The sequence below is a fragment of the Epinephelus fuscoguttatus genome, linkage group LG8 (assembly GCF_011397635.1).
Source record: "Epinephelus fuscoguttatus linkage group LG8, E.fuscoguttatus.final_Chr_v1".
Taxonomy (NCBI): Eukaryota; Metazoa; Chordata; class Actinopteri; order Perciformes; family Serranidae; genus Epinephelus; species Epinephelus fuscoguttatus.
In genome coordinates, this window is record NC_064759.1 from 38,087,744 (window position 1) to 38,114,760 (window position 27,017).

At 40.8% G+C, this 27,017-nt stretch overlaps 1 protein-coding gene across 3 annotated transcripts in view; it reads right to left on the reverse strand.

The window, feature by feature from the left end:
* cdk14 (cyclin-dependent kinase 14) overlaps nucleotides 1–27,017 on the reverse strand; it is a 278,138-nt gene that overhangs the window by 48,985 nt on the left and 202,136 nt on the right. For all 3 annotated transcript variants that reach the window (XM_049584038.1, XM_049584040.1, XM_049584039.1), the window contains 3 exons: nucleotides 24,650–24,698; nucleotides 17,671–17,810; nucleotides 7,547–7,697 (listed from right to left, as the gene is read on the reverse strand). In XM_049584038.1, coding sequence (XP_049439995.1) covers nucleotides 7,582–7,697; nucleotides 17,671–17,810; nucleotides 24,650–24,698 — 305 coding nt within the window. In that variant the 3' untranslated portion in view covers nucleotides 7,547–7,581. The remainder of the gene's footprint in view (nucleotides 1–7,546; nucleotides 7,698–17,670; nucleotides 17,811–24,649; nucleotides 24,699–27,017) is intronic.

Here is a 27,017-nt window from a genome sequence, read left to right on the forward strand (position 1 = left end):
ATCATGTCAATTACTGCTTGTGAACTATGGTCAAACTGTCAAATTAGGCAGCGCTGATGAAAAATAAATTAAGATTTGGTTACTGTATTGCCACTTGAGGCTGGCTCCAGAAGCGATTCAATCCCTATAGACCCCCGTGTTAGAATGCCCAACTTTACAGCAGAAATAAACATGTTTACAGCCTGGTACAAAGAACAGCTTTAATCTTTAGAACTAATTTCAACATTCATGACAACTGTACAGGGGGTTGATTTTTTTTATAACTAACCTGTTGACATTTTATTTAGGCTTAGAGTTAGACATTATCAGGGCTGGGCCGTTTTGAGTGACAGGCTGTCTGTCTGTGGCTCCTCAGTCAGATGCACATGACAATTGACAATTAATTTTTCAGCCGATGGTTTGCTCCAGCAGGAAAACGGTGCTTGAATTTTGGCTCCACTGTGTTTGACTTGGCAGCCGGGTAACTTTCTCATTTTACACTTAAACAGTACACTAAAATAAGTTTCTCTGATTAGTTGTTTTTATTCAGATGTGGTGGATTCTCGCAAATACCCTGTACAACTGTCTGGATATAGAAACAGTTTGATCAAATAAGACAAAAAAAGATAAAGTTCACCAAATATAGCTTGAAACCCAAGGGTCAACACTTGGGACGTGAATGTCTAGCCTTGAGACTTACAGAATAATTGACAGGTTCCACTTATTATTTAGTTTTTAGTCATAGAGGATTTGACAGGTCCAATCGGTTTGCAATAACCAAGAACCAACTCTGGACCAGAGTTGGGCTGGGTCCTAATCAGGTTAGGTAGTAGAAGAAGGCAGATTACTAACTACTTTAAAACAAATCATTTTTAAAACCATATTTCTCAATGGGCTCATTACTATGAGTGACCACTTTCATATTATATATTATCTATTATTACACATGGTCATTTATTTCTTTGTTCAGATAATAATATCGATAATCGCAGCTTTAAGATCTCACAAATTAAAAATAGGCTGAATCCATCATTAGAGTCTAAAAAGAATGACACCAGGGAGAACTGTATTACGTAAACATCCAAATATTATATTTCGGTATAGATCTGTAACAATGCTTTAAGCCTCTGAAGATTTGCTTTCAAAACACAACCGACTAAGTTGTTGTTTGGATTGAGGCACTGAGCTGTTGATTTTCCCTCTTTCATGTTGCTTTTTGCTCCCTGATTGAATCAATGTTTTATGCTTTGTTATGTATTCTGACTGTGAGCACACTGCGTCCAATTCTTCATACACTCTAGCCTCAAGTATCAGCGAAGTGCGTCGAAGCTCAGAGACAGGGCAGCTGTCTCCCACTTGTTGTTGGGACTCGGAGTTGAACTGTGTGGTCACTGAGTGGATTGATGGGGGGAGCCGTTGCCTACCCTCGGCACCGAGTTGCATCAGCTAATCTTGTGAATAATGCAGAATCATGAATAAACATAGATCAATGCAGTGCAATACTGTAAAGGAGACCTGCCTTTTTTCCCTTTCCCCTTTCTTCTCTTTTCCACCCCTGCCTCCATTTTTTCAATCCACTCCTTCTATCTCTCTCTGGCTTTCTCTTTCTCACCACAAAAAAACACTCCTTTTTTTCTTCTCTCTTCCCTCCCTGCCAAAATCAAACACTCCCACTATGTCCCCCATCCTCTGTCACTCTCTCTCCGTCCTTTTCTTTTCCTCTCTGGCCGCAGCAGTGACAGACATTGTAATGCTGTAGTGTTGCTGTGTCTCAGTGTGGACGAGTCAGGCCCGGCCTTCACTCTCAGCTCAATAGCTGCCCGGGTTTCCTCAAAGGCAGCCATCCAGCCAGCACAAAGCCTGCCCACTGGGAATAGACCCACAAAAGAGAAAGGGGCTGCTCGCCTTCTTTGCTCTGCTCCGTCTGAAGCGGCCTGCCTCCACCACCTCCTATAAATAATACAACGCTGCCTCAACAAAAAGAAACCCTGCCCTGCTCCTGCAAGCCTCTGCTTCCATCTCTCCTTTCTTCCCTCCCTCTGTTTCCCTTCTCCTCACCTCTTTTACCTCTGATTTTACTAAACCACGAGAGCAGTGCTTTAAAGAACAGGCGTATACACTTTGAGCCGTTACATTAAATAATGTATATGATTTCTCTCTGCACAATGTGCTCATTATTATATTACCCACGCTCTATAATATAAGAAGCGTTACAGGAAAACTGAGGAAAATACTTTTTTCTGATGGCTGCAAGGTGTTTCAATTTTTTTCTGGTTAATGTTATTTTCCTCAGTGGTCAAACTAAACTAACCACTTTCTAAACCCTGGACACAAAAACTTCAACAAAGATTTAAAACAGACTGCATTTTAGTAGGTGGTCATGGTATTAAAGTGTTTTGATGCAGAGATAATGGATGGATGGACGCAGGGACAGACAGATAACAGATTACAAAATGGATATGTCACCTGTCACACTTAAATAAATTATTCAAAAATAATAAGGCAGTGATTTAAACTTTATAATTCTGTTTTACTTCAATTTCCTTTTGTTGCAACTAATTTATGGTTGATGTTGTTATAGTTCTGTTTATGCACTCACAGCTCTTGGTTAAGATTTGGCAGAGATCATGGTCTTGGCTACATACTGAATAAGTCAACATTCACTTGAAGCATGAAACAGGAGGAGTTAAAGGGGCACACTTCATAAATGTAAAAACAGTTGTATGATGCGGAGCTTTCCAAAGTTTGAAAAAATAAACCACCGCAGGACTGTCTCAGTTTGGGCTTCAGACTTCAAATCTGAGCACAAAGCCTGAGTTACAAAGTTGAAAGTCTGAAAGTTGCATTATGGAAATGGAAGGATCCACCATTTCTGGAGACTTACTCACACTATGGGCTAAAAGTATAGACTTTATAAAAATAATGGACGTGGACATTGTGATGCCATCCATTGGTTTGTGGACTCCTGTTTTGAAGCCTCGAGTTTGGAAAGTGACCGTCCCTGTTTTGTTTTTTTGGAGCCAGAAGTGGACATATTGGGACAAGAGGGTGGAGCTGTGGAGGAGCGACGAGTGCATCTGACTTTTAATCCCTACAAAGTTCCTTCTTTATGCTGCCTTTGCATTTTTACACAGAACCGAACAACAACATTGCATTATTTTAGACAGCAAGCCAGCATCGGGAAATATAAGGCCTGACGGATGCAATGTGTAACACAACAGCATCGGTCTCAAGGGTGCCATGTAACATTTGTCTGCAGCGTTTTCTAAACAATAACATGGCAGTAACAATCATTTACCATCTCTGCTATATGGCAGTTGATCTTGTCCTCTGCTTGGAGGGTACTGAGCTCTCAGATCTCACTGTTTTCCCAGTGTGCAGACATTTTCGGTCATTGTTTTTCCTCTTTGAGTTAGCCGCTAACTGCTATCAACTACTTTTTAAATCTCCCATGGTGGGTTGCACACATAACACGTCGTCAAAAGGTCAAACCCATGTTGCCCACGATCCTGTCCTGCCGGCTGTCTTGTCCATACAGACATCGCTTTGGGGCTGTTACTCCCTCAAATGCCGGCTCAAAGGTGAGACAACTCCATCCTCCTATTCTGGGACTGCACCTTTTATACAGAACGGCAAGGCCACATAAAATTCCCGCTTTGAATAGGTGGTGTAAAAGGAGAAAGAGACTAATGACGCCTTGTAAGGCCTACAGCCTGTCACTAAAAGTAGTCCTACCCTTACTTATGGCTGAATTATTTAAAAGTCAACCCCTCATACAGTTGTCATGAACCCAAAATTAGGTATAGCGACCAAAATCATTTTTTCTACCAGGCTTTAAACATGTTTATTTCTGCTCTAAAGTTGGATATTTTAACAAGGGGGTCTGTGGGGACTGACTCATTATGTGGAGCCAGCCTCTAGTGGTCATTAGAGGAACTGTGATGTTTGGCACAGTGTGTTGGCTTCATTTTTCAGCCCTGGAGGTCATGATATCTCAGCCTCTGCTGCTTTGACATTTATGCAAGTGCAATCACGAGAATACCCCTTTACCTTTCCCAATATTTAGCCATAAGCATGACCTTTACTGCAGCTACGTGAGCTTTATATACTTCCACTGCTACTTATTTCATAACTATTCATAATTGCTTTCAAGAATTCTAAAAAAAAATATTGTGCATATTCTTTACAATTTCATTTATTTCTTTATTTTATCTTTACGATTTCTTTCTTTTTTTCATTTAAGTTTCTTAATGAATTGCAACTATAAATATTTGTTGGGAAATCCAGTTCAAATATGTTCATGAGTTATGTTTGTGGGAACACATGAATGGCTGTGTGCATGTGTTGGTGTAATTTGTCAGTGTATTAATGTGAATGTGTGCACAGGGATTAGGTTGCTATCAGTGAAGCTCTCCCAGCCTGTCAGGCTTTAGGCCGGGCCTGGACAAAGAGGCTGATTTTAATGTAAATGCAGCAGCTGAGAGGACACAGCTCTCTCAGTGGGGTGACTTCCACCCTTACACACACACACACACACACACACACCCCCACCCACACACACACACACACACACAGAAACACCATGAGCCTCCAAATTAGGACACACACACTTCAACATTTTCACCGGAATAGTAAATACAGAGTATTCAGCCTCCATCTCCTCCATGCTTAAGAAGACGTTCCAGAGGAAACATCAAGAGATAAAATGCTGAAGAGTCTTGCATGAAGTTGAAGATTATTAGCTGCAGAGTTGATGTGCCTGGTGTGTTTTTGCACCTGTCAGTAATTATAGATATAATCTGGTCCACAGCGCTGTGTAGCGGCCCTGTGCTGGCCCTCACAATCCAGAGTCCATCATTAGACCAACCATTATCCTCATGGCTGGCCTCTGCACCTCTTATTACATGCAAATAGTGCAGCTTTATCTGAGTAGTGAATGAGACCCCGGTCTCTAAAGAATGGGACACCCTCCTCGCCCACTCAAAGCCATTCCTCCATCTATTACTGCATTCTCTGCTTCAATGCACACAGCACAGATCTCATGGCGTCAGTGTTAGAAAGACTGGGGTGGTTGGCGGGATGCAGATAAACGTTGAGAGAGCTGTCAGTGTGACTACTTGATGAGCTGAGCAGCTAATGATCAAATATGTCCAATTTAACTTGTTGTAGAAAATAAATCTGTTCTCAAACACTTTTATGTTTATGTTCTATTTACTAGTGTTATATCAATTTTCATGGTATTTAAATTGCAATTCAACACTAATTTGACTTTTAAGATGTTGTGGTATCTTTAAAAGAAAAAGAAAACATGTAAGGTTTAAAATTACCTTCAATGTTTATTAAATATCACCAATTTCATCAGCACATTATTGGGCACAACATGTCATAGCTACAGAAAAGGCTATGCTAAAATATGGCAAACTAGAAACAAAAACATGTACGACATAGTAAGGTTTGCTACTCTTTACTCTTTGTTGGCACCAAGAGAAGAGAAACCATTATGTATATTATGAGATAGTGATTCAACAGTTTTGACATTCTCGATCAAAAGTATGGGATCAGGGTATCTACAGGGATCAGACACTTACATTTAATTCTTTTGAGGACTTTTTTAAAGATAACTTTTATCCAGATTTAAGACTTTTATTTGACAAATCATCATTTTGTTATTTAAGCATTGCAGGTGTGTACATTGGTAAGTGATATATATGTAGTCCTGTGCAGAGGTGGGTTTTATGTACAGGAAGTTATGATATGTAACTGTAATATTTCTCAATAAATTACATTACTGTCACCTCACAGGCTTTTATTTTACCAAATTCAGAATTCTGGTGTGAAATGTATGCAGGTAAAAACAGTACATAAACAGAGGCATACTGCTAAATCACAGTAATCACATGTACATTAACTGTGAAATTACAGTTAAATTCGGTAATTCACAGGAAAGCGCTGTTAAATCACAGTAATATACAGGCATAACTACTGTGAGATCACAGTATATAGCTGTCATTTCACAACAGTTTACTGTAAAACTGAAATAGTAATTCACTGTGAAATTGATGCAACTAGACTATTTAATGACATTTGAGGTCTAAGATTTATAAAATTTAGTTCAAGACATTTTAAGGACCTGCAGACATCCTGCGGGTAGGAAGTCACAGCTGTAATAGATAAGGGTAATATATCATAGTTTTGACATATTCAGTCAAATTCAATCTCATAATTGCCTTATTAAGTAATTTAATTTCGTAAGCCAAAAATGATTAAATACTTACAGTAGAGTACATACTATTTCATAATTTATCAGTACATATCATGATTTTGATTTACGTTTTTTTTTTATTTCTAAGACTGAATCTGTTTCTCCTTTTCCTGACAGAAATGTTTCTCTATGTTCTACAGTCCAGTCTAACTGAAAATATTTTGCAACATATGTGCTTTCAAATATTCTTTACGAATTGTGATTTACCACAATGAGAAATATGTATAAAAAATAAAATAAAATTTAAAAATACTCCTGGCCATCAGCTTGTCTTCTGCTCTTTTCTTTTCGGTGATGAAAAATAGGGAAAATAATTCTCTTCAATAATGAAATTATGGAATGAATAGGATACCTAACTGCATATCTTTGTTTTTAGTTTAATTCTGACATTAACATCTGACATCTCTAAAATTCCACTGACATGTCCTTGATTTTTTTTACTGCAAAAATCATGCATAATAGTTTGGCCAGCTGTCAGATTCTAGCTGAGAATGTGAACTGAACTGCTGATTTTGCTTTATATATTCCTAAAGAACTGCCTCAGAGGAATATCATATAGAGCATATTAAGTGCTATTCTGGCAGAATATAGCATGCTGACCAACCTTATTGTTTCCTGGATTTTGTTTGGGTTACTGTAGTCCTGTATGTATGTATGTAGAAATGCAGGAAATTAAATTTAAATCACTTTGTTTTTTCTGAGGGAGGACCCACAGAGCCCCTGTTCTATTGTGTCCCCCTCAACTTCACAAACCAAAGTTACACCCTGAGTTCAACTGTTTGAGCATCATAAGAACTGAATTCTGTATCAAAAACACATTTTATTCCCCGTTTTGTTCACATATTTTCTCTAAATGGTTAAAGCAGCCAAATGCAGGCTAATCCACACAACCCAAAATCTTGTTAGCATGCTTTCAGCCCTCAAGTGAGAAACACATTCTTCTTCTTTTTCAAGGTCAAAATGTGGATCACTATGATGCAAGGCACACTTAGTATCATACACCACTTTGCCAAGGGTAAGCTGTTTAATGTGAAAATGAATATAAAATAAAACGATTTAAGAGATTAAATAAAAATGTACATGTAGCTGCAGTCATTCACTGCCACACTTCAGACTCCTGCTAAAATTCCAGAGACAAAGTACTAACCATGTTCCATTGCATCAGTTTTCCCATTTAGATCATTAAAGTTTCACCGTCTGAATGCTTCTGTATTCATGTTCTGCTTGTGAGTGCGTAGAGCTGCATGCTGCTGCTGCTGCTGCGCACTGTTTGTGTCTGCTTCTTGCATGGTAATGAGCACGTACCTGTCAGGCAATCATGTGCAGGATGCTGCCTCAGGTCAGTGTTTGCTGCCAGAGGATGCCTTTCCATGACTGTTCCTTCGTGCGCACACCTGTATGCTGTCCCCGCTCTCAGTCTGCAGCTTGACATTTGGTACGGTGAAGATAGAAGACACTGCAGGGGGAGAAGACGCAAGCAGATTAGAAGTATGTAGGCTGACAGGAGGAAGAGCAATTCTGAGTGAGTTGTTAAAGATAGAGATGGTTATTAAAAAGTGAATATTTGAATATTTATTCACAGTCTTTTTTTGGGGGGGGGGGGTTAAATATTTCATCTTCTTTTTTGACACAAGGAGAAGAATTTTTAAAGGTATTTTAAGTTGCTACATGTGGCATTTTAATTTTTTTGACACATTTATATGATTGCAGAGCAATCAGTCCAGGTCCTTGAGGCAGGAGATGCTTAATGGATGGATGTGATTTGAATTGAGACAGTTTTGTGCCATCACCACCCAAATGATTGCCAAACAGGAAGTAGAGCAGCACAGAAAGCTGCCTGGGAAATACTCAGTAGTGTGACTCTTCCATGAGAAATGCTTTAGAGAAAGAGGGCCAATTTTCTCATCAGTGCTTGTTATGTCATATAATAGCTCTTTTCTAACTGCAGAAACTTAACCTGGGGCCTCTCATAACCTGAACTAACCCATAATAACCCTGTGTGGCTTTGGCATCAGGCTTTCTTGCATCTCTATGATATTTTACAAACCAGGACATTTGAATGGCCTCCTCTCCCCAAATTCTAATAACAGCCTGGACATTGCGTTTGTCCAACAGCTGTTTCTTGCAGTTCCTTTAGAATATTGGTTGTCATTGTCCATATCCAGATGTAGTATTAAATTGTTACTGTTATAGTGTTTATTAGGGATGCACCGAATATTCGGTAACAGAATATCTTCGGCCGAATATTGCAAAAAAACACACATTCGGTATTCCGTGGAATAAGTTAAAAGCAAGGCCGAATAATAGCGGCGTGTTTTAATAATGCAATCAAACAGCGTGCCGTGACGGGTGGAGTAAAATGTCGGCAGTGTGGCGATCTGTCCGTCACCACACTTGCATTTGCAACTAAAAATAGTTTTGAGCGAGCAAAATAGGTTTAAATCATTCAGCACACTGTGCGAGCAGCCTACAGATTTCAACCACCAGCAGAAACGAAAGGCGAATCCCACCGGTTGTGGGTTGAATGGGGGTCACAGACACAGACAGTAATGTATTCCTGTCAAATACGGTGGCCATCAGCTTACCGGATAAGTCGGCTCCAATAATATCCTCTTCTTGGCGTCATGACTGCCCAGAAGTACCTGAACAGCTGAGCCAGCTGAACACAGGTATGTGACGTGTCAGAGGAGAAACGAGCCGTTCACGGCCCACAGACCTCACCGCACTTTAGGGACTGTTCATTACTTATGAAGGGGAGGAGGGTGGCTGGTTGATTCTTATTTTATTTATTTATTTTATTTTGATCCCCCCTATGTTCATCACTAATTGATGCTGTTTTTGAAGTATGAATAAGTCATTAAGTAATTTATACCATTGAAATATCATTGATGTATTATAGAAAAGTCATTTATCTTCATAAATGACAAAAGGCACATCTGCCTCATTTTCGTTGTGGTATCGTGATACTACTCAGAACCATCATTGGTATCGTACTGTGGGTCCCAATATTGGTACCGTGACAACACTAATCTGGATGGGGTTCATCTGCAAAAACTAATGAATAACTAAACAACAATAATCAGTATTCGGCCAAGCGTTTAATATTATTCGGCTTCGGCTTTGGCCGCAAATTTTCATTTTGGTGCATCCCTAGTGTTTATTGTGATGTGACGTCAAATCTGCTTGACCAATTATGACTGACAACACTGCGGTCAACACCTAAAGGAACCTGGGGCCGTATTCACAAACATTCTGAGAACACTCTCAGAGAGCTCCTTACTTAGCCTGAACATTTTTAGTAGGGAGTGCTAGCTTAGGAGTGATTAAGGAAATACATGTACGTATAATTTCACAAATAAACATGGAACTTCTGTAAAACGTTTTGGAATAACTGTGTATTTGTGTAGAGAATGGTATAACACTGATTTTTTTTTATTGCTATTCACAATGTCTAGATTGGAGTTGACAGAAAGCTAGCCAGCTCGCACTATCTGGCGTCTGTCATCTGTCCTGTTCTGCAAAACTGTTGGATTTTTCACATTATGATAACACGCCAGCTAGGATAACTATACTGCCTCGCAATGTTAGCTGGTTAGCTAGCTAGCTAGTTAGCTAGCAGAAGTCCCCTTTCGAACGAAGCATGATGAATACAGCAAACGCGATTGTAGGACGAACTCAGCTGGAGACTCAATTGTATTTGTTAAGTTTGGGATTGAGCCTTAGTGAGGAGGTGTGGTTGACCCTGTAGCTAGGTATGATGCATTATTTTAACAAATGTGATTGGTTGTCACAGACATGACCTTTTATGGGCCTGCAATGTGTGGACACCCAGTGGAAATAAAATGAACTGTGTCACAATATGAGTTGAAAGTGTTATCATTGCTAGTGTGGTTACTCTAGTGATGCTTGAGACAGACCCAAGTCATCACTGCTGCAGTGTTGCATTTTTGTGATCATTTTATTTCTGGCGTTATACCATTATTGCATTGAGTGGGAAATATGTGGGTACCCTAATAAGACTGACCACCAACATTACCCCTGCACAATCTAATCTGTAGCATTTCATTAACTTATTGTCATCCAGCATTTGGAGAATATTTCTCCAACCTCTTTGCGTCTCCACCATTTTCTCCACTGCTAAAGAAACTCTTAACCCTTTTAAAAGTCCTCCTCCCTGCTCTGAACAGTGTTTCACCTTAGGAGCTCTCTTACAGGCTAAGACGTTCTGTGAATACTTTTATCTTTACCAGAACTTAGTCTTAACTTTAAGGGAAATTCTGGGAAAAACTCATTACTCTATGAGAATATGGCCCCTGGCATTTATCCCCTTATTCAGCTTCAGGAATTTGTGGGGAGAACAGTGGAAACAGAGGCAGAAGCTGTGACAGTGGCTAAATGTTAAATTTAATTATGTTGAGTTCCTGCAGTGGAAAAGGCAGTCATTGCAGACCCACTGTGTTCTACTGTGACTCTTTTATTGTTTCTATTTGTATTTATTTATATTGCTTTTGTCTGGCCTTACTGTTTGGCTTTCTGTTGCTATATTGCCTTCTAAGTATCCTGGTTTTGCTGTGTCTGTTTGTAAACCCTTTGTTGTTAAACCATTAAAAGTATGCTGAATTAGCTATTAGAAGTTTCTGTTTGCAGTGTACCATGGAGGTACAGTCAAATATCACTGGATCACTTTGATATTGAAGAAAACTTCAAAGTATGATGATTGTCAGGCTGGAGTCTTTTCTTTTCTATGATTTCTAAGCAGATTTATGGACATTCATTCAGAGATAATGATACGAGGACGAGTTCCATGTTCGACGTAAATTGCAGCAATCAGGTGCAAGGTCTTAAAGGAATACTTCACCCCCCGAATGACCATTTGTGTATCAATTTCTTACCCCATGTTATGTTGAATTTCTGGAAAAATGCATACCTCCACTTTAAACAAAGAATCCAAAAAAAGGAGAAAGTTCTTGAAAAATTGAAGTCATAGGGGTCCATGTTTAACAAGAGCAAAACTATTCCAAAACATCCATTTACAAACTCTAACAAAACTCTTTCTCACAAAAGTAATATGCTCAGTACTTCCCAAACAGACAGTCCTTTCTAATGGGGAACTGAACGTTAAGTAAAATTTATCTAAGTTCTTTTTAAAGCCAGACTCCATTGACAAAAAAAGTAATTTTACCTCCCTGAACACAGGAGCTGCTGCTTGACCACAGCCTCAATTAGGCCTGTCACGATAACAAATTTTGCTGGACGATTAATTGCATCAGAAATTGTTGTGATAAGCAATAATACTGCGTAATATTGTGCTTTTAAGACCGTTTTTATTATTGTTGTAATTTTGCTGTTTTAGACCATTTTTTAAACTTATATAATGATAATAAAGGCATAATGATGCATGTACACCCTTTTAAAGAGAAATAAATATTTATTTAACAAGAATATTTAGGAATGCAAAAAAGGACATTTAATTATCCGAAATAACACGTAAAAACATCTAAATAAATAAATAAATACAAAAAAATAGACTCTCAGTCTCTCACTCTCAGGTGTGCAGGTAAGTTGGTCGTATTCGCTTTTTCTTGAGATGGTTTTAGAACACACCCGATACAACGGCTCGTCCAAATTACTGGGCTCCCCTCTGTCATTTGGTTTAAATCCAAAACACTCTCACACAGGGGCCGTAGCATTTGGTTTAGGAACAAGTTCCCTGTCTTTCTCTTACGCTCAACTCCCTGTTTTTTTCTCCGCCTCGTCCCCCCCTCACAAAGATCGCACTGTGTGTGTGTGTGTGTGTGTGTGTGTGTGTGTGTGTGTGTGTGGCCCATAGCCCCGCCTCCCCCACAGAGACAAAGACACTCGATGACAAGAGCTTTCCCTCCGTTCATTACGCTAATGAACCAACTTACCTGGCTGCCAGACAATGCATGGCAGTGAACGCTCTTGTCGTCTAGTCTCTTTGGTGGAGAGAGACAAGGAAAAACAAACACGCATGAATATGGTAATCAATCACGGCTGGAAAAGTTACCGTCTCCCTTTAAATTTACCGTGCAATTAAACGACTTATCGCATATCGCGACAGGCCTAGCCTCAATCAGTAGTTCGTTTGTGTTACTGTGTGACTTTGGTGTTTTAAAGGCTTAGTTTGGATTCTCCCAAGTCACACAATAACACAAACTAACTAACTGATTATGGCAGCGGTAGACCAGCAACTCCTGTGCTCAGGGAGGTAAAATTACTGTTTTTGTCAACGGAGTCTGGCTGTGAGGAGAGCATAGATTACTTTTATTTTTCTGAAAGGGCTGGTTAGAAAATACTGAGCATACATCTGGATAAATGAGACTTGGATTAAACTGCACAAGTTGTGTGAGAGTTTGTAAAAAGGATGTTTTGACATAGTGTTGCTGTTGTTAAATGTGGACCCCTATAATTTCAATTCATCAAGAACTGTCTCCCTTTTTAGATTCTTTATTTAGCAGAGGCATCATGAATTCAACATGGCATGGGCTGAGTAATTGATGTACAAACGGTCATATAGGGGGTGGTGTGTTGCTTTAAAGAACCATAATCACCTCCATGAGCTGTCACAGCCACTGCTGATTAAGAACATTAAGGAAACCATTAAATGAAAGATCTGAAATAGTAATTCAGTGTGTGAGGAAAACACTTCTATAACCAGCGGCCCCTCCCACTACTGCACTGGCTCATTGTTCTGCTTATATTTTGGGAAACAATAGAGATACAAAGTTGTTTATTTAGCACTAATTCCATTTGAGGCAAATGAATCCAGATACTTGCTCCATTCTGAGAAGAGCACACCCTCCTCTCTAACTAGGAAATAAAGGCAGAGGGTTTTGCCAAGAGAGCAGGGGGAAACTTCCAGATCCATGTAAATCTGCCAGAGTCCAGAGAGACAGCAGGTTTTTTTTCTTCCCAAGGCCTTTGCTCTCACTTCTTGTACTGCCAGACACCCACACACTCTCACTGAAATCAAATTAAAAATGTCACAATCCAATCCAAACAGTAACAGCAACCTCAGGAGCTCTATTGTCTCAATAATTCTGTCATTGTCCCTGGTAATCTGCCTGGGTATTGTCTGCATAAATCCATAATACACATGACAATAGAGTGCACAGTTGGCCATAGAAGACATACTGTTCATCCCTACAGGGATGACATGGGATATTTACTTGAAAGGTTAATCAATTTCTCAATCATCTCTGACATGCTATTCTCAGCCAGTGTGTCTTCTTTGGTTACTGGTAGTACTGGGTGCTTTTAATGGGCTGTTCCCATTGGCCCATTGGCTTTCCTGGTGGAAGAACCTGATTACCATGCTGCAGTTGTAGTCAAATACTCACAGCTGGAGTAATTAGCCAGTTCTTTATCTCACATTCATTCCTCATTTGCATAATTTTGACACATCCTTCCCCCACAAAACTGCAAGCGGCAAATCCACACTTGTCTTCCACCCAGACATGGGAGATACGTTGTGTTTATCCACTCCTGTCCTCATTTTATGAAACTGTTTTAATTCACTCCCATTCTTCCCTCGGTGGCTCTGCTGCTTCGCCTGTGTCACATGTGTGTGCAGAAAGGAGAGAATCAGAGAGGGAGAGAGAGATAAAGGGACAATAGAGAGACGGAGAGAGAGCGAGTGAGCATGACAAAAATCAAAATGAGCCATCTCTCTCTCCTCTCCCTCTCTTAGTGACCGCCGCTCTCTGATTCTTTTCAGACATGACAACCTGCTGGGTGCTGATAACAGGATTAATAATGCTGAAAAATCCTAATCGGGGGGTATTAAAAATGGAATTCTTCCATTAAAATTACCACCATGTCAGTGGCAGCACACTCAGGTCTGCTGAGCAGGCTTTTCACAACACTAATGAATAACAGCTTAAGGGATTGGTGATGTATGTATATGTATCCTGTCAAATAATATGGATATGTCATCTCTGACATGCCTTCATTCAATAACCCAATTCTGTAGGATTAATTGAAATAAAGTCATACTGTAACGCTTTGGCTGAAACCTCTGACTCTCACATCCAAAATACACACACAACAGCATTAATAAAAATCAGCTTCTAAAGTGTATTGAAGGCTGAGATGTGTTTCTGAGGTGCTGTGTTTTCAGAGCTGAGGCTCTTATTTAAAGAGCGCCTCAGTGTGCTGTTGCTCTGGGCAAACAGCGAGTCAAGACGATAGAAAATCAAACTGAGCATGTTGCTGCGGCCAGCAGAGGTCCGGCTGGGCTTACTGTCCCAACGGCATCCACATAATAACACAGGCTTTCTCTGCATGAACAAAAACAACCCCAGGTCGCTGCGCGCCGCCTTCTTTACAGAGAGAGAGAGGAGGAGGATACTGTATGATCCAGTGGAGCAGAGGGAGCTCAAAAAAAGGAGAGAAATAGAAAAACAGAGGGAGTTAAAGCAAGAGGGGGAGACAAAGACAGAAGAAGAGAAACAGAGAGAGTTTCTGACTGTCAAGGTAACTAGATCAATTTAAGAAAGCAACATAGATCTTCTGCACATACAGAGATATTTTAGAACTTTTACTGGATGTCATTACATTACTGATGAGTGCTTTTGACAACTGCTATTTTTTCAGTTGACTTGCAACTTTATAAAGATCCAACCCGGTCTCACTCCAAAGTTGTCGAAATCCAGCGCTTGGGTAGTCGTTGCCTTGTAGCATCAGACACTCACGAAAAAAACTGTCTTAACGTCAGCATGATACAGTCGTAGTTATAAGCCCCTTTTACACTGCCAGATTTTCGGCGAATGTTGGGCCGTTTTGCCGGCAAGCTGCGAGTGTTTAGACACACAAAGGCGGATTGGCGAGTTGATCCGAGATGCCCAATTTTCCGCCTCATAGGGTAGTCTTATTGGCAGAACCCTTTTAGTTTAAACAGACAGACTGCAACTGGAGGGGCTGTTGAAGACTTGTGGGAGGAGCTGTTGATGACGCCGCACATGTGAGCCACTGGCAGTGGATAAACAGGAAACAGCTGATAGCAGGAATTAGTGAGCAGCTAGTAGCAAGAGGGAAACGCAGACCTGACAGACACTGTAAAGATGAGCAACTGGGGAGACAAGGCATTGCGCAGCCTCCTTGCCCTTGCAAACAAAGAGGCCAATAACTGTCAGATGACGGGGACGGTGAGGAACGGGCAGACTTACGAGAGAATCGCCAAAGGACTGACCAGCCGTGGCTTCCCTCCCACGTCACGGTTTACGTCACACGCTGAGCTACACGTTTTGTCACGTGCTCACGCCCCCCATTGCCCCGAAAAAGGCACATTCTGTATCAACAAAAGTAGGTAGGCCGCATTTTGCCGCACTCCCCAATTTTGTTTTTATACTGCCAATGCTGAAAAAAGACTGATTGGGCTTTCCTACAAATTTGCACAATTCCTATCTAAAAAGGGCTATAGTTTAATAGCACCTGGCGGCAGGACAAGAATAAAAGTTAAAGCAGCAAAAGCCTGATTAGGGATGGCGGATGGGTCCAACAAGCACAGACTTTCACCCTGTAGAGCTGTGTGCACATCTGGTAAGATTGTAAAAACAAACGCTGTTCTGTTTTCCAAAATCCAACCATGTGCTTTTGCTGCCTAAACCCGACCATGTGCGTGTGTTGTTGAAGAGAAAAAAACATAAATTCACTGTGTTGTATTGATGTAGTGCCTTTATTTTGAAGGAGACTGTATGTATATGTATAGTATAGTATATTTTGAAAGAAGACAATGCACGTAATGGGCAGAACTTCACACAGCATCCCAGAACGTCAGCAACCGACGCACCTAGGCTACCTTGTAAGTTGTATCTGGACGTGGAAAGTCCATGACCAAATGTCAACATGCGACAAGATCAGAGTGAGAATGTTTTGAAAAATCAACTACATTTATAGCAAACGTTTTCTGGAAAGCCTCACAATTATCAGGAAAAATCATCAAATAATGTCATTAACTCTACTATACAATGTTATACTACACTACTTTATTGAATGTCGTCACCATGTTTCTTTTCTTAAACCTAACCACAGTAACTTGTTGCCTCAACCTAACCTATGTAAACTAAAAACATAATTTATGGAGCGCTGTCTTGTCAGAAATATTACAAACCACTGTATGGGGATAGGTTGAGTACATACTATACTGTACTAATATATACATTTCTATATTCAGTGACTTGTGCTGTGCTTTGGCTTCTATGTGTTAACAATGTGGCAGGTTGGCACCATTAATGAGAGAGTTACCCCAAATCAAAAATACATATTTTCCCTCTTACCTGTAGTGCTGCTTATTAATCTAGATTGTTTTGGAGTGAGTTGCTGATTGCTGGAGATACTGGCTGTAGAGACGTCTGCCTTCTCTCCACTATAATGGAACTAGATGGCACTCAGCTTGTGCTGCTCAAAGCACCAAAAAAATACAAAAACTCAACAGCAATATCTCTTTACAGAAATCATGAGCCAGTTACAAAAGATAATCCACAGACCTTGATGTGACCAATTTCATATAGGATGCTTTCTTTTTAAGCAATTTCATGTAGGAATTATTTTCTTTCTACCAACCTACACCCTCAAAACATATCACAGCGCATAAGGAAGCATGCATCTACTCATGGGTGAGCGGCTTATGCTTGTGACAGTGCGAGATGTAAACATTAATAACTTCCTCCTCAGCTGAGCTGTAACGGTAGCTAGCTCAGTGGTGCTAGGTGAGCTAGCAGTTTGTGCTTCCTACGGCACAGTGATAAGGTGGGTGGGTGTAGTTGGACAGACGGAAAATAGCTACTTCATGAAACTGCTCACAATAAGTTCTGTGGATTATGTTGACCAGGTCATGCTTTCTGGAAACAGACATTGCTGTTGAGTCTTTTACCTTCTTTGGTACTTTGAGCACCACAAGTGCCATCTAGTTCCATTATATTGGAGAGAAGGCAGACATCTTTACAGCTGATATCTCCAACATTCGGCAACTCACACCAAAACAATCTAGACTGATAAATAGCACTACAGGTAAGAGGAAAAAACTTATTTTTGATTTGGATTTTGAACTGTCCCTTTAAGAGTATGCCGTATTAGCAGTTTCTGTTTGCAATGTACCACCATGTGTGCACAACCACTATCACTGAATTACTTCAAATTACTAAAAAAGAATTATTCACAGTGATTTCACAGACAATAATCTCCTCTGGAAGTTAAAGTCACACTGGATTCAAAAATATTTTTATCGGAGAAGAAGTGCCAGTTTTGATGCTAACTGCGGCAATAGGGTGTGAAGAGATTTGAAGTACCGTGATATCTTCCTTGAGCTGTGTGTCACAACCTTTAAGCAGCACCTCTAATATCGGATCTGTCAGCACAGACGGCTGGCGTTTAGAGCTACAGTAATGGGTGTGTTGTGTGTCACGTACTGTCTTGCAGCTCCCAGAGCCGTGGAGGAAGGTTGCTGAAGTATTCGTGGTTCAGCGCTGCCTGGGCCGACAGCCGGTTCTTTGGGAAGCACTGGAGGAACCTGGAAGCCAACTCTTCAGCGTGGTCCACATAGCCCAACCTGACACACATGAACACACATTATCAGACAGAGCGACCACAGAAACATACATACAGTCTATACAGAGATACATTACCAGAAAGCAGGCAGTTGAAGTATTAAGGCCAGAGAAACCAACTACTTCTGTTTCATCCAAATGAAATATAGAGTTACCTTTCATACCATTCACTCATCCCTCTGAGAAAAAAACTCACTTTTTCTCCAATTCACAGAGCTGCTGACAACAAAAAACAAGCCTCTTAATTATGCTGAAGGTTTGCTGACTCAAGAGGAAAAACACTTCTTAGACACACACGTATGAAAATAGCACACACACACACACACACACACACACATACACATGCTTACACCTTTCTCCTTTGAGCTTGCCTTGCACATGGCGACTGGGTCACCGTGAGAAACAAAAAGTGTTCATTAAAGCAGGAGCTAAGATGGAAGCAGACTTTATGGGTGAACGTGTGTGTGTCTGCGCGTGTGTGTGTATGAATGCGTGTCTGAGTGTGCGCCCGTACTGGGAGTCACTGAACTCCTGAACCAGCCCTACCTCGCAGCGCCGAGGGGGAGAAAAGATTGAAAATAAACGAAGAGCAACAAATTCAGTCAGTAATTAGGCATCCACTGCATTAAATAAACATGATGTTATTCAGCGCAGCTTCGCTGGCCTGCCGCTTGCAGTATTCACAGTGCCTCTCATGTTCTGCAAGCTTCTCATGGTTGGCTCCCTAGTCAAGCACTCTGACAGCCACTCCCATGGCTCTCAATGGGGATCTCAACTCGACTTATCAGCAGAGAGACAGAGGGTGGATAAATCTCTGTTCAACTCATCAACGCCACTCAGTAAAGAGGCAGAGATAAAGTTAATGAAGTCCATCAGGGCCTGTTCTCGCCTCTTTCTCATACAGCTGGAACATTCTGTGTGACTCCACTGCAAAGTTTAAAGACAAACTATTCTTTGAGTGAAACTATACTGATGGAAGAAGGCCTCCTAGATTACTGGTTTAATGATATCGGGTTTTTAAGGTCAACGCTGCCAATGCTGGATCTTTAGTTTGAAGCAGCTATCTAATATTTTGGAAGCTAGATTTTTCTTGAATTTTAAGAGCTTTAGAATGCAGACATCCTGCAATAGGAAGTCAGCACATTCCCAAAAGGCCAGATAATACATAGAGTCAAAAGAAAAGGTAGAGGTTTGAATTGTGAGTCCAGCTCTCTGCGCAAACTGCTCACTCACTCTTTGTGTTTCATCCAACTTTATATTCAGCACCTCATGCAAGAGGAAGATTTCCTGCAACACAGAGCCAAAGTCATGACATCATGTCCACGCTAGCCTCTGTTCCACTACCATCTGTTGCTCAGTGCAGTCTCTTAGTCTGCATTTCTTTCATCAGTCTTTCTAAATGACTGCATAAAATAATGGGCGTGTTGTTACCATTGGTTTTTGAGGACTGACATTTTGAAGCCTCCAGTTCGACATTTTGGATGTTCTTGGAGCCAGAGATGCTCAAATTTGAATGAGAGGGTGGAGCTGTGGAGGAGGGGTGGATCTGACTCACAGACTGTGTTGATGCCTCACAGTCTGTCAGTCAAGTGGCCTCACGCTTGAATATGTTTAACGTTACATCTAATAAAAAATAAACAGGGGGAAATTAGCTATACCAAAAGCATTTTTGTACCAGGCTGAAAACATGTTTATTTGTGCTGTAAAGCTGGGCATTTTAACATGGGGATCCATGGGGATTGACTGGCTTCTGAGGTCAGCCTCAAGTGGCCATTCAAGGAACTGCAGTTTTTGGCGCTTCCACGTTTGCTTTTTTTAATTTAGCTCTGGAAGTTTCCGCTTGGTCTTTCCGAAAAAATGTTATGTTCTTGTGGTTTATTTTTCATATTCTATGACAAATCAGCTTCACTACAGCAACCACAATTAGAGGTTGAAACATCTGTGATTTTAACTTCAAACAATTACAAAAAGTAGTGGATGGAAAAGTAGTTTTATAAGGAATGAGTACTTTTCATGTTCCTTTTTTAACATGCGCTTCTCCTCTTTACTTGAGTTTAGTTTTTAGCCAGTGATCAACTTTGTTTATACATTCGTGACAATAAGTCTGCTCTAAATGTTGTCTCCTGATCATGATGCAATGGTGACAGATCAAAAAGCGGCTTCCAGTGACAATCCCTGACACATTTTTTTTAAACCCAAAATCTAAAAAGGACTACAATAACATGATGTGCAAGTGATGACAAGTGCCTGCTGTGCCTCCCAAAAAACCTCCAATGTCCACTTTAAAAGACTGTAGGTGCACATACTGTAGGTGAAAATGTAGTTAGCTAGCTAATGTTAGCCATGTTAATTTTTCATGTGTTGCCTAATGTTAATCTCTGATGTTATAATAAGGAAGAGGAGGGTAAAGAGGAAGACATGGAGAGAGTGGGTGTTCATTTCTCAATTGTATGAGCCCTGGGTCTTTAACAGGGGGACTGCGACCCCCAGGGGTCCTCGAGTTACTGCAGGTGGGGGCATCAAATTATCCTTTGATAATTTAAATTATTATATTACACATCATAAAAATATTGAAATGGAAAGTGAGTTTTACTTTGAGTACTTTATTAACCAGGTACTTTTTTACTTTTACTTGAATAGGTTTCTCAAATGGGAATTTTTACTTTTTTAGTCATATTTTTAATGGGATTAATTGTACTACCACTTGAGTATTTTCAGTACTCTACCCACCACTGCATAAATGATGGTCTAATGATGGCCCTACAAGAAAGACAAGGAGGCCGAATCAACACAATTCAGCTTCTGGCGACCATCAACATGGAGACCATTCAGTGCTTATATACATATGGACACTTACTGGACAAATTGTCGGGCGGAAAGACAGACAGATGGAGTTTACGTGTCCTGGGAAGTACTAGACAGCCTGTGAAAACAGTTGTGTAATGTCTCCTGTGGCTCTGGAAGAGCTTTGTCTTGTCCCAAAAAATAACCCCTGATGAGGTCATGATGGTTATCTTAGCTTGGACTTGGAAACGACAGATTCTAATAAAAAGCTTGCATTTGTGGGCCTTCACATAGTTCGGGGGTGGGGCTAAAGAAAAGGGAATAAAGAGTCAAGGTCACTCAGAAATCTTGACACAGGCTTTGCTCTGTACTTTTTCTGCAGGCGTCTGGACAAACAGGTAGATAGAGTATGTGTAGGTGTGAAATCACCGACATGAGCATGTTCTTGATATGAGTGTTGATGTACAGTACTGTGGGTGCACATTCCTTTGTGCTATTGCTGTCAGCTGGGCCAAGTGAGTAAGTGCACATCTGCAGTGAGATCAATCGTATCTCCTAAAACTATCAAACAGCTCCAGGTGATGGCGCATTCACAGCAGAGAACGCATTCCTCCTTCAGTGGTGCATGGCGAGTGCCTCTTCATGGTATTCAATCAGAAAACTACACCAAGACACTGGGAGAGGGGAGAAAGAGGAAACCACCTGTCTGTATTCTCCCCCCACCACAGCAGAAAGTGGCAGATCAGTGTCTTTGCTTGAGCAAAGCTGCAACCCAGAGCTCGTTTGTGTTTTCTGTCTGAAGACATCCCTTAAAGAGCTTTCAACATGTCTGACTCATTTGATGATGAGGGTGTTGTGAGAGTAACTTGGAAGTGTTTGGGCCAACAGGCCTTAGCATGCACCTGTCATAGTGGTCACAGTTTGTATACAGTAGTGCTCAACAGATTATTGGATTGTAGAACACTGACAGTATTAGTTCATATCTGCAGAAAGTCAATATTAAATACTTTCAATGTTCTCAAGTTTTGATGCAAACATTCTGCTTCTAGGTGTGACTATGACTAGTGATTGGCGACAGTGACAAATAAATCTTCAATGACTCTTTTTAGTGTCCGGCATGTCCCAGGTCTGGCTGTGGAACGTTTGAGTTTTCATGAATCCCTGACTTTTCCCATTCGCCCATTCACTGTTTTCATAGGGTTCCGCTCATACTGGCTGCTAAGGTGAGTGAACAAGAAGCAATGCTAGCCAAAGCCAATGGTGTCACCAGAAGTGTCACCTGGTGGTGGTTGTGACGCGTCTTTATCAGCTGATCTGTCAATCAGCCGATATTAGGGAGGCATGGCAACTGTCACGCCACCTGCTGTCCGTGACACTTCTGAGGAAGGCGGAAGTTTTCGCCGAACCATGTCAAGGTATGTAATATCCTAACATGTCTGAGATAAAAGAACAACTGAAGTCATTATCATGAACTAAAGACATAATGAACACCATCAAACCAGCCCCCTTTATGTTTGTGGACTGGACATAAGCCAAACTAAAAAAATCAAAGTACATGTCAAATAAAATTTCCCAAAAATAGTTTCTGTCATTTTAGGTAGTTCTTGTCACACTGATGTTTGGTCAAGGGTTTATTTTTCTGATAAGTTTGGTTTTATTAGTTACTTGATGCTTTAAAAAGGGGGTTTGACAGCCTGATTAACAGCTGTGTGTCAATCAGTGTGCTCATCATCAAAGATGCTGCTCACAGTTGGGTTGGACCGACACACCACTTCCCTATTGCTAATTTGCAGACTCTAGCTCCATAAGCACAAGATGGCAGCTTCCATATGATTAATTATTATACAGTGGGAGGTACTGGTGCTGTATCCCCCATTTTTATATTCAGTCTGTGGTGTGAACATATTTTTAATACGCTGACAAATACAACCCAGAACTTAGATTAAAAACTCTTTGGTGAAGGTTATAAATGTACAACACTGGCCTGATAAGCAGTAAACTGCATTGCTTTTCATGTTTTTTTTTTCAATATGAAGGTGTCATGGTGTGTCTGGAGACCCACAATTACAAGAAAAGACTATCCTTTTCCTTTTTTACTCGCACCACCTATCAGGAAATGTGTCCTCCAAAAACCCGTCCCATTTGCCTCTCTGGATCTCACTGCTTTTCTTGGCAGGACAAACCCCATGTAGCATTTAAGCACTAGAATTGGCAAGGCGTCCTGTTTCCGGAGATTTCGTGGCCCTGCCCACTGATAATTTGTTTGCTATGATTGGACAACGCTTTGCACTCTGGCCAATCACTGCACAGAGAAAAGCAGTGGGATTCATGTGTCAGCCATGGTTAGTTTCTCACTGTTGTACACCTGGTAACAAATGTTGAAGGCACAGAGAGGCGATAAAATGGATCGTTTCAGACAGAGGGTGATCAGAGATGCTGCAGTAGTAGACAGTATGAGACAAATATCATGTTTTATGAACATTAAAGCCTATAAACTTTTTCTACTGGACCTTCAAAATAAACACATGAACCTAAAAATGAGCACAGTATGTCATCTTTAACATCAATAGTTGTATTACTATATCTGTTAAAGTACACAAGGACATCAAAAAGCTAAAAACCCTGACCAGTTTATTCTACGTATATCCATCCAATTTTTTCAGCTGGAGGAAGAAAAACAGCGCAGAGAGAAATGGCTTACTGAGAGCTGAAACAAGAGAGCGGCAGAGGGTGAGCCAACTCTCAGGGCAGAGACAAAGTGAGTGTCTAAGTTCATATCAAATTCATCGTTCCCTGGCCTGCGATAAAAGGCAGCAGGGAGGAAGTGATGGTCATTAACATTCCACCTCACTTTCTTTCTTCACATTTTTATTTCCTCCTGGACTGGAGCAATGCCAGGAGACCAGGAGGGGACAGACTGGGATGGAGTAAAGGGAAAATCCACCTCAGCTCACTTTGCTCTGCTTTTGATTTGTCATCAAATGTTTTCAATAGACTGCTTTAAAAGCTGTACGCACAGTAATGAATAAAATAAAAATAAAAATAAAACTGATTTTTTTCCCCTTAACTGTTTGAAATTAGAGCTACAAAGATTTGATATGGCAACAGAGATAACTAAACAACACTTTAAGCCAAGCACAGAAAGTGGTTGAAGAAAACTATAGTTTATTACAATTCTTCTATAGCCATCCCTTATGATAACATTGTACTCACAAAAGCAATTACTAAGACGTCAGAACATGGCTAGGTCTCTAAAAATATGTCCATCTGGCTAAACTGCTGGCTCCTGCACAGCCTATAAACTTGTTTTTAGTAATGCAGCCATGTTCCAAATCTCAGGAATAAAAAATACAACCCCAAATTAAAGTCTGATTCATACAGAGGTGGAATTTTTTGGCACATTATGGTCAGTAATTTGCGTTGTAATTCTTACTTTACAGATTACAGGCACAGATAGGATTAAGGACACAGATGACCCATGTAATTATTATAAATCACAGGAGGAACACAGGTAGTAGGAGTCCTGTGTGATGAGGGCTTTAGTTAGCGGGGACGGTTCCTCGCTGAAGCAGCTATACTTTGTGAATCCAGCTGATTAGACAGCTGGAGTTTTACATAAATCACTGGCCTGGTGCTGCTTTAAAATTCCCAGTGGAAAAGAGACGAACTCCCCTTTGCCCTCTGTGGTCTCCCCTCCAGATGTATGCCTGGGGCAAACAGTGGCACACATCTGGGAGGAGCCCCGACTGTGTCACTGTGACCTTTTTCTGCCATATGTGTCTGATGTCCCAGAGCAGAATCACACACGCGTATGCTGCAGGAAGGGTGCAGGCTAAAAGAAGAGCATGTGTAATGAGTGTGTGAGCTGCACTAAAGGCGTATTCACTACCCATGGGAGTTTACCCTTAAAGACAGGAACGGGAATAATAGTGTCAGCTACAACACCCTATGACATAACACTGTATTTATATGTGCCGAGACAATAGCGTGCGCGCGCACACACACACACACACACACACACACACAAATGCAAGTCTTATTTGAAGAGTTTACTTACTTATTCCACGCTTGTCTGAGCTTCTTAGCGCTGTACACTGTAAAGCGGTCTGTAACGAGAAGACAACAAAACAACAATTAAGTAACTGAATTAAGACTTGGCATCATATTAAAGTTATACACACATGCTGAACTGTTCTAAAACACCTTCAGTCTAAACTTTAAAAAAAACAAACACTGGCATATCCAGCCAAACCCAATTATGAAAAATCTGGCAATCAGATATTGCAGCTGCAAAGAGAATCAGGCCATTTTTTTTCACAAAAAGCCTACATTACAGAGTTGATTTTCTTGTTTTATTAGTATACTTTATCATATTTTATGATCTGCTCTGTCCTGTTTTAATTTGCTGTAGATGCGCACTTAAAACTTTCCAAATGAAATCACCAGAATAAATGTCCATATTGAATGTTTCTTCAAACCACGGATACCTTTTTGCACATTCTTATGTAGAGGATACATTGAAACTTTACGTTTCTTTGCATTTCAGCAACACTGTGGTTAACATGTGGTTAGGTTTAGGCACAACTAGTATTACTGCCTTGTGGTTGTATGCCTCTGCAAACCAGTCATGTTGCACATCTTCCCCCGAGCAGCACAGAAGATCTACACAATCAGCACAGTTTCAAGGTGGACATCCAGGATTAGAGTCACTAATTCTGACTCTGACTAAATGACTCTGAGTTATGACGCTAAGTAATGGCCAGAAAAGTGTTTTTGCAGAACGTTATGATGTCACAGTAAAGATGACCTCTGAACTTTTGGATATAAAATATCACTTCATCGTTATATCTTATTAGAATTTTTGGAATTTTGTCAGAGTAAGTGTATGAATTCTTGAGATATGGCCAAACACGTTGTCACAGTGACCTTGATCTTTAACCCCTAAATTCTAATCAGTTCATTCTTCTGTCAAAGTGGACGTTTGTACCATATTTGAGAGAACTTCGTCAAGGCATTCTTAAGATGATGAGTTCAAGAGAATGAGACTTATGTGAGGTCACAGTGATCTTGACCTCTGGCCACCAAATTCTAGTCACTTCATCTTGAGTCCAAGTGAATGTTTGTGCCAAACTTGAAGCAATTCCTTCAACATGTTCTTAAGATACTGCACTCACAAGAATAAGACAGACAAAGTCACAGTGATCTTGGCCTTTGACCACTCAAATCTAATCAGTACATTCTTGAGTCTAAGTGGACATTCGTACTAAATTTAAGGAAACCTCCTTAAGGCCTCATCGAGATGTTTCGTTCACGAGAATGAGACGGATGCAAGGGCAAAGTGACCTTGACCTTTGACCACCAAAAACGAATCAGTTTATAGTTGAGTCCAAGTGGATGCACGTGCCAAATGTGAAGAAGTTCCTTCAAGGTGATACCAGGCTCACAATAATTGGATGGGCAGATGTAACGTACAGTTGGACAGACTTAAAAACAAACAACATAGGCCATGCCTATTGTTGGCATGGAGGCATAAAACCCTTGGTTGTGGTTAGAATAAGATTATGTTTGGCTTAAACACCCACTTCTGGCACCGCAAACCTGGCTGGAAATTTCTGTAAAAAACTACTTTTCATAGCACTGAAGTGTCCCTTTAAGTGTCTGAGAAAGTCCTGCAAGTGTGCCTGATATAGCCAAAATGAAAGTAATTAATTACACTTGTGGTTTTGCTGCTTTGCCATATAAAAATGTCTGCAGTAATAAAGGTCTATAATTGGCTCAACCATGCTTGTTTTATAAATGACCATGGAAAAACAGGCAGACCAACTGAAATAGCTGACATTTTACTGCAGTGAGTGTTGCTTTGTATATACGTTTGCCAAATGAAGGAGTGGTTCCTATCATTTGAGAAATGGTCTTGAGTAATACTGTATGAACTATGCACTTCTGCTGCAAGGCCAGACCACAATAAATTGTCATAATTTTGAGATGAGTTTAGTGAGACAGGCTCTCCATATTTCCACAACTATGTTCGTTATGCTATGAGTGTGTGAGGCTCTGCACTGTCCTCTCAATCTCAGCCAAAACTGCCATGTGGACACACAGTTAGGCTGAGCTGCCAACCGACTGGCTACCACACAAGCTAGCCAGCCACCCAGCGAGGTAGTCCACCTCCCACACTGCCAGCCTAATCCTACTAGCCAACCACCCAACTGTCTTTCAGTTTTAGCCTTCAGCCTGCCAGCTAGCCAACAGTGGGGTCCAGTCACCCAGTTCAGTGCCAGGGCTGGCCTGAACTGGCCACAGTTTGCTGGGCGCCAGAGGTGAAGGCTGCCAGCCGAAGAGTGTGTGTGAGTGGAGGTGTGAAGGTGAGAGGAGGGGGAACTGATAAGATGACAGGCATGGCTCCTGTCATTAGGTTTTGGATA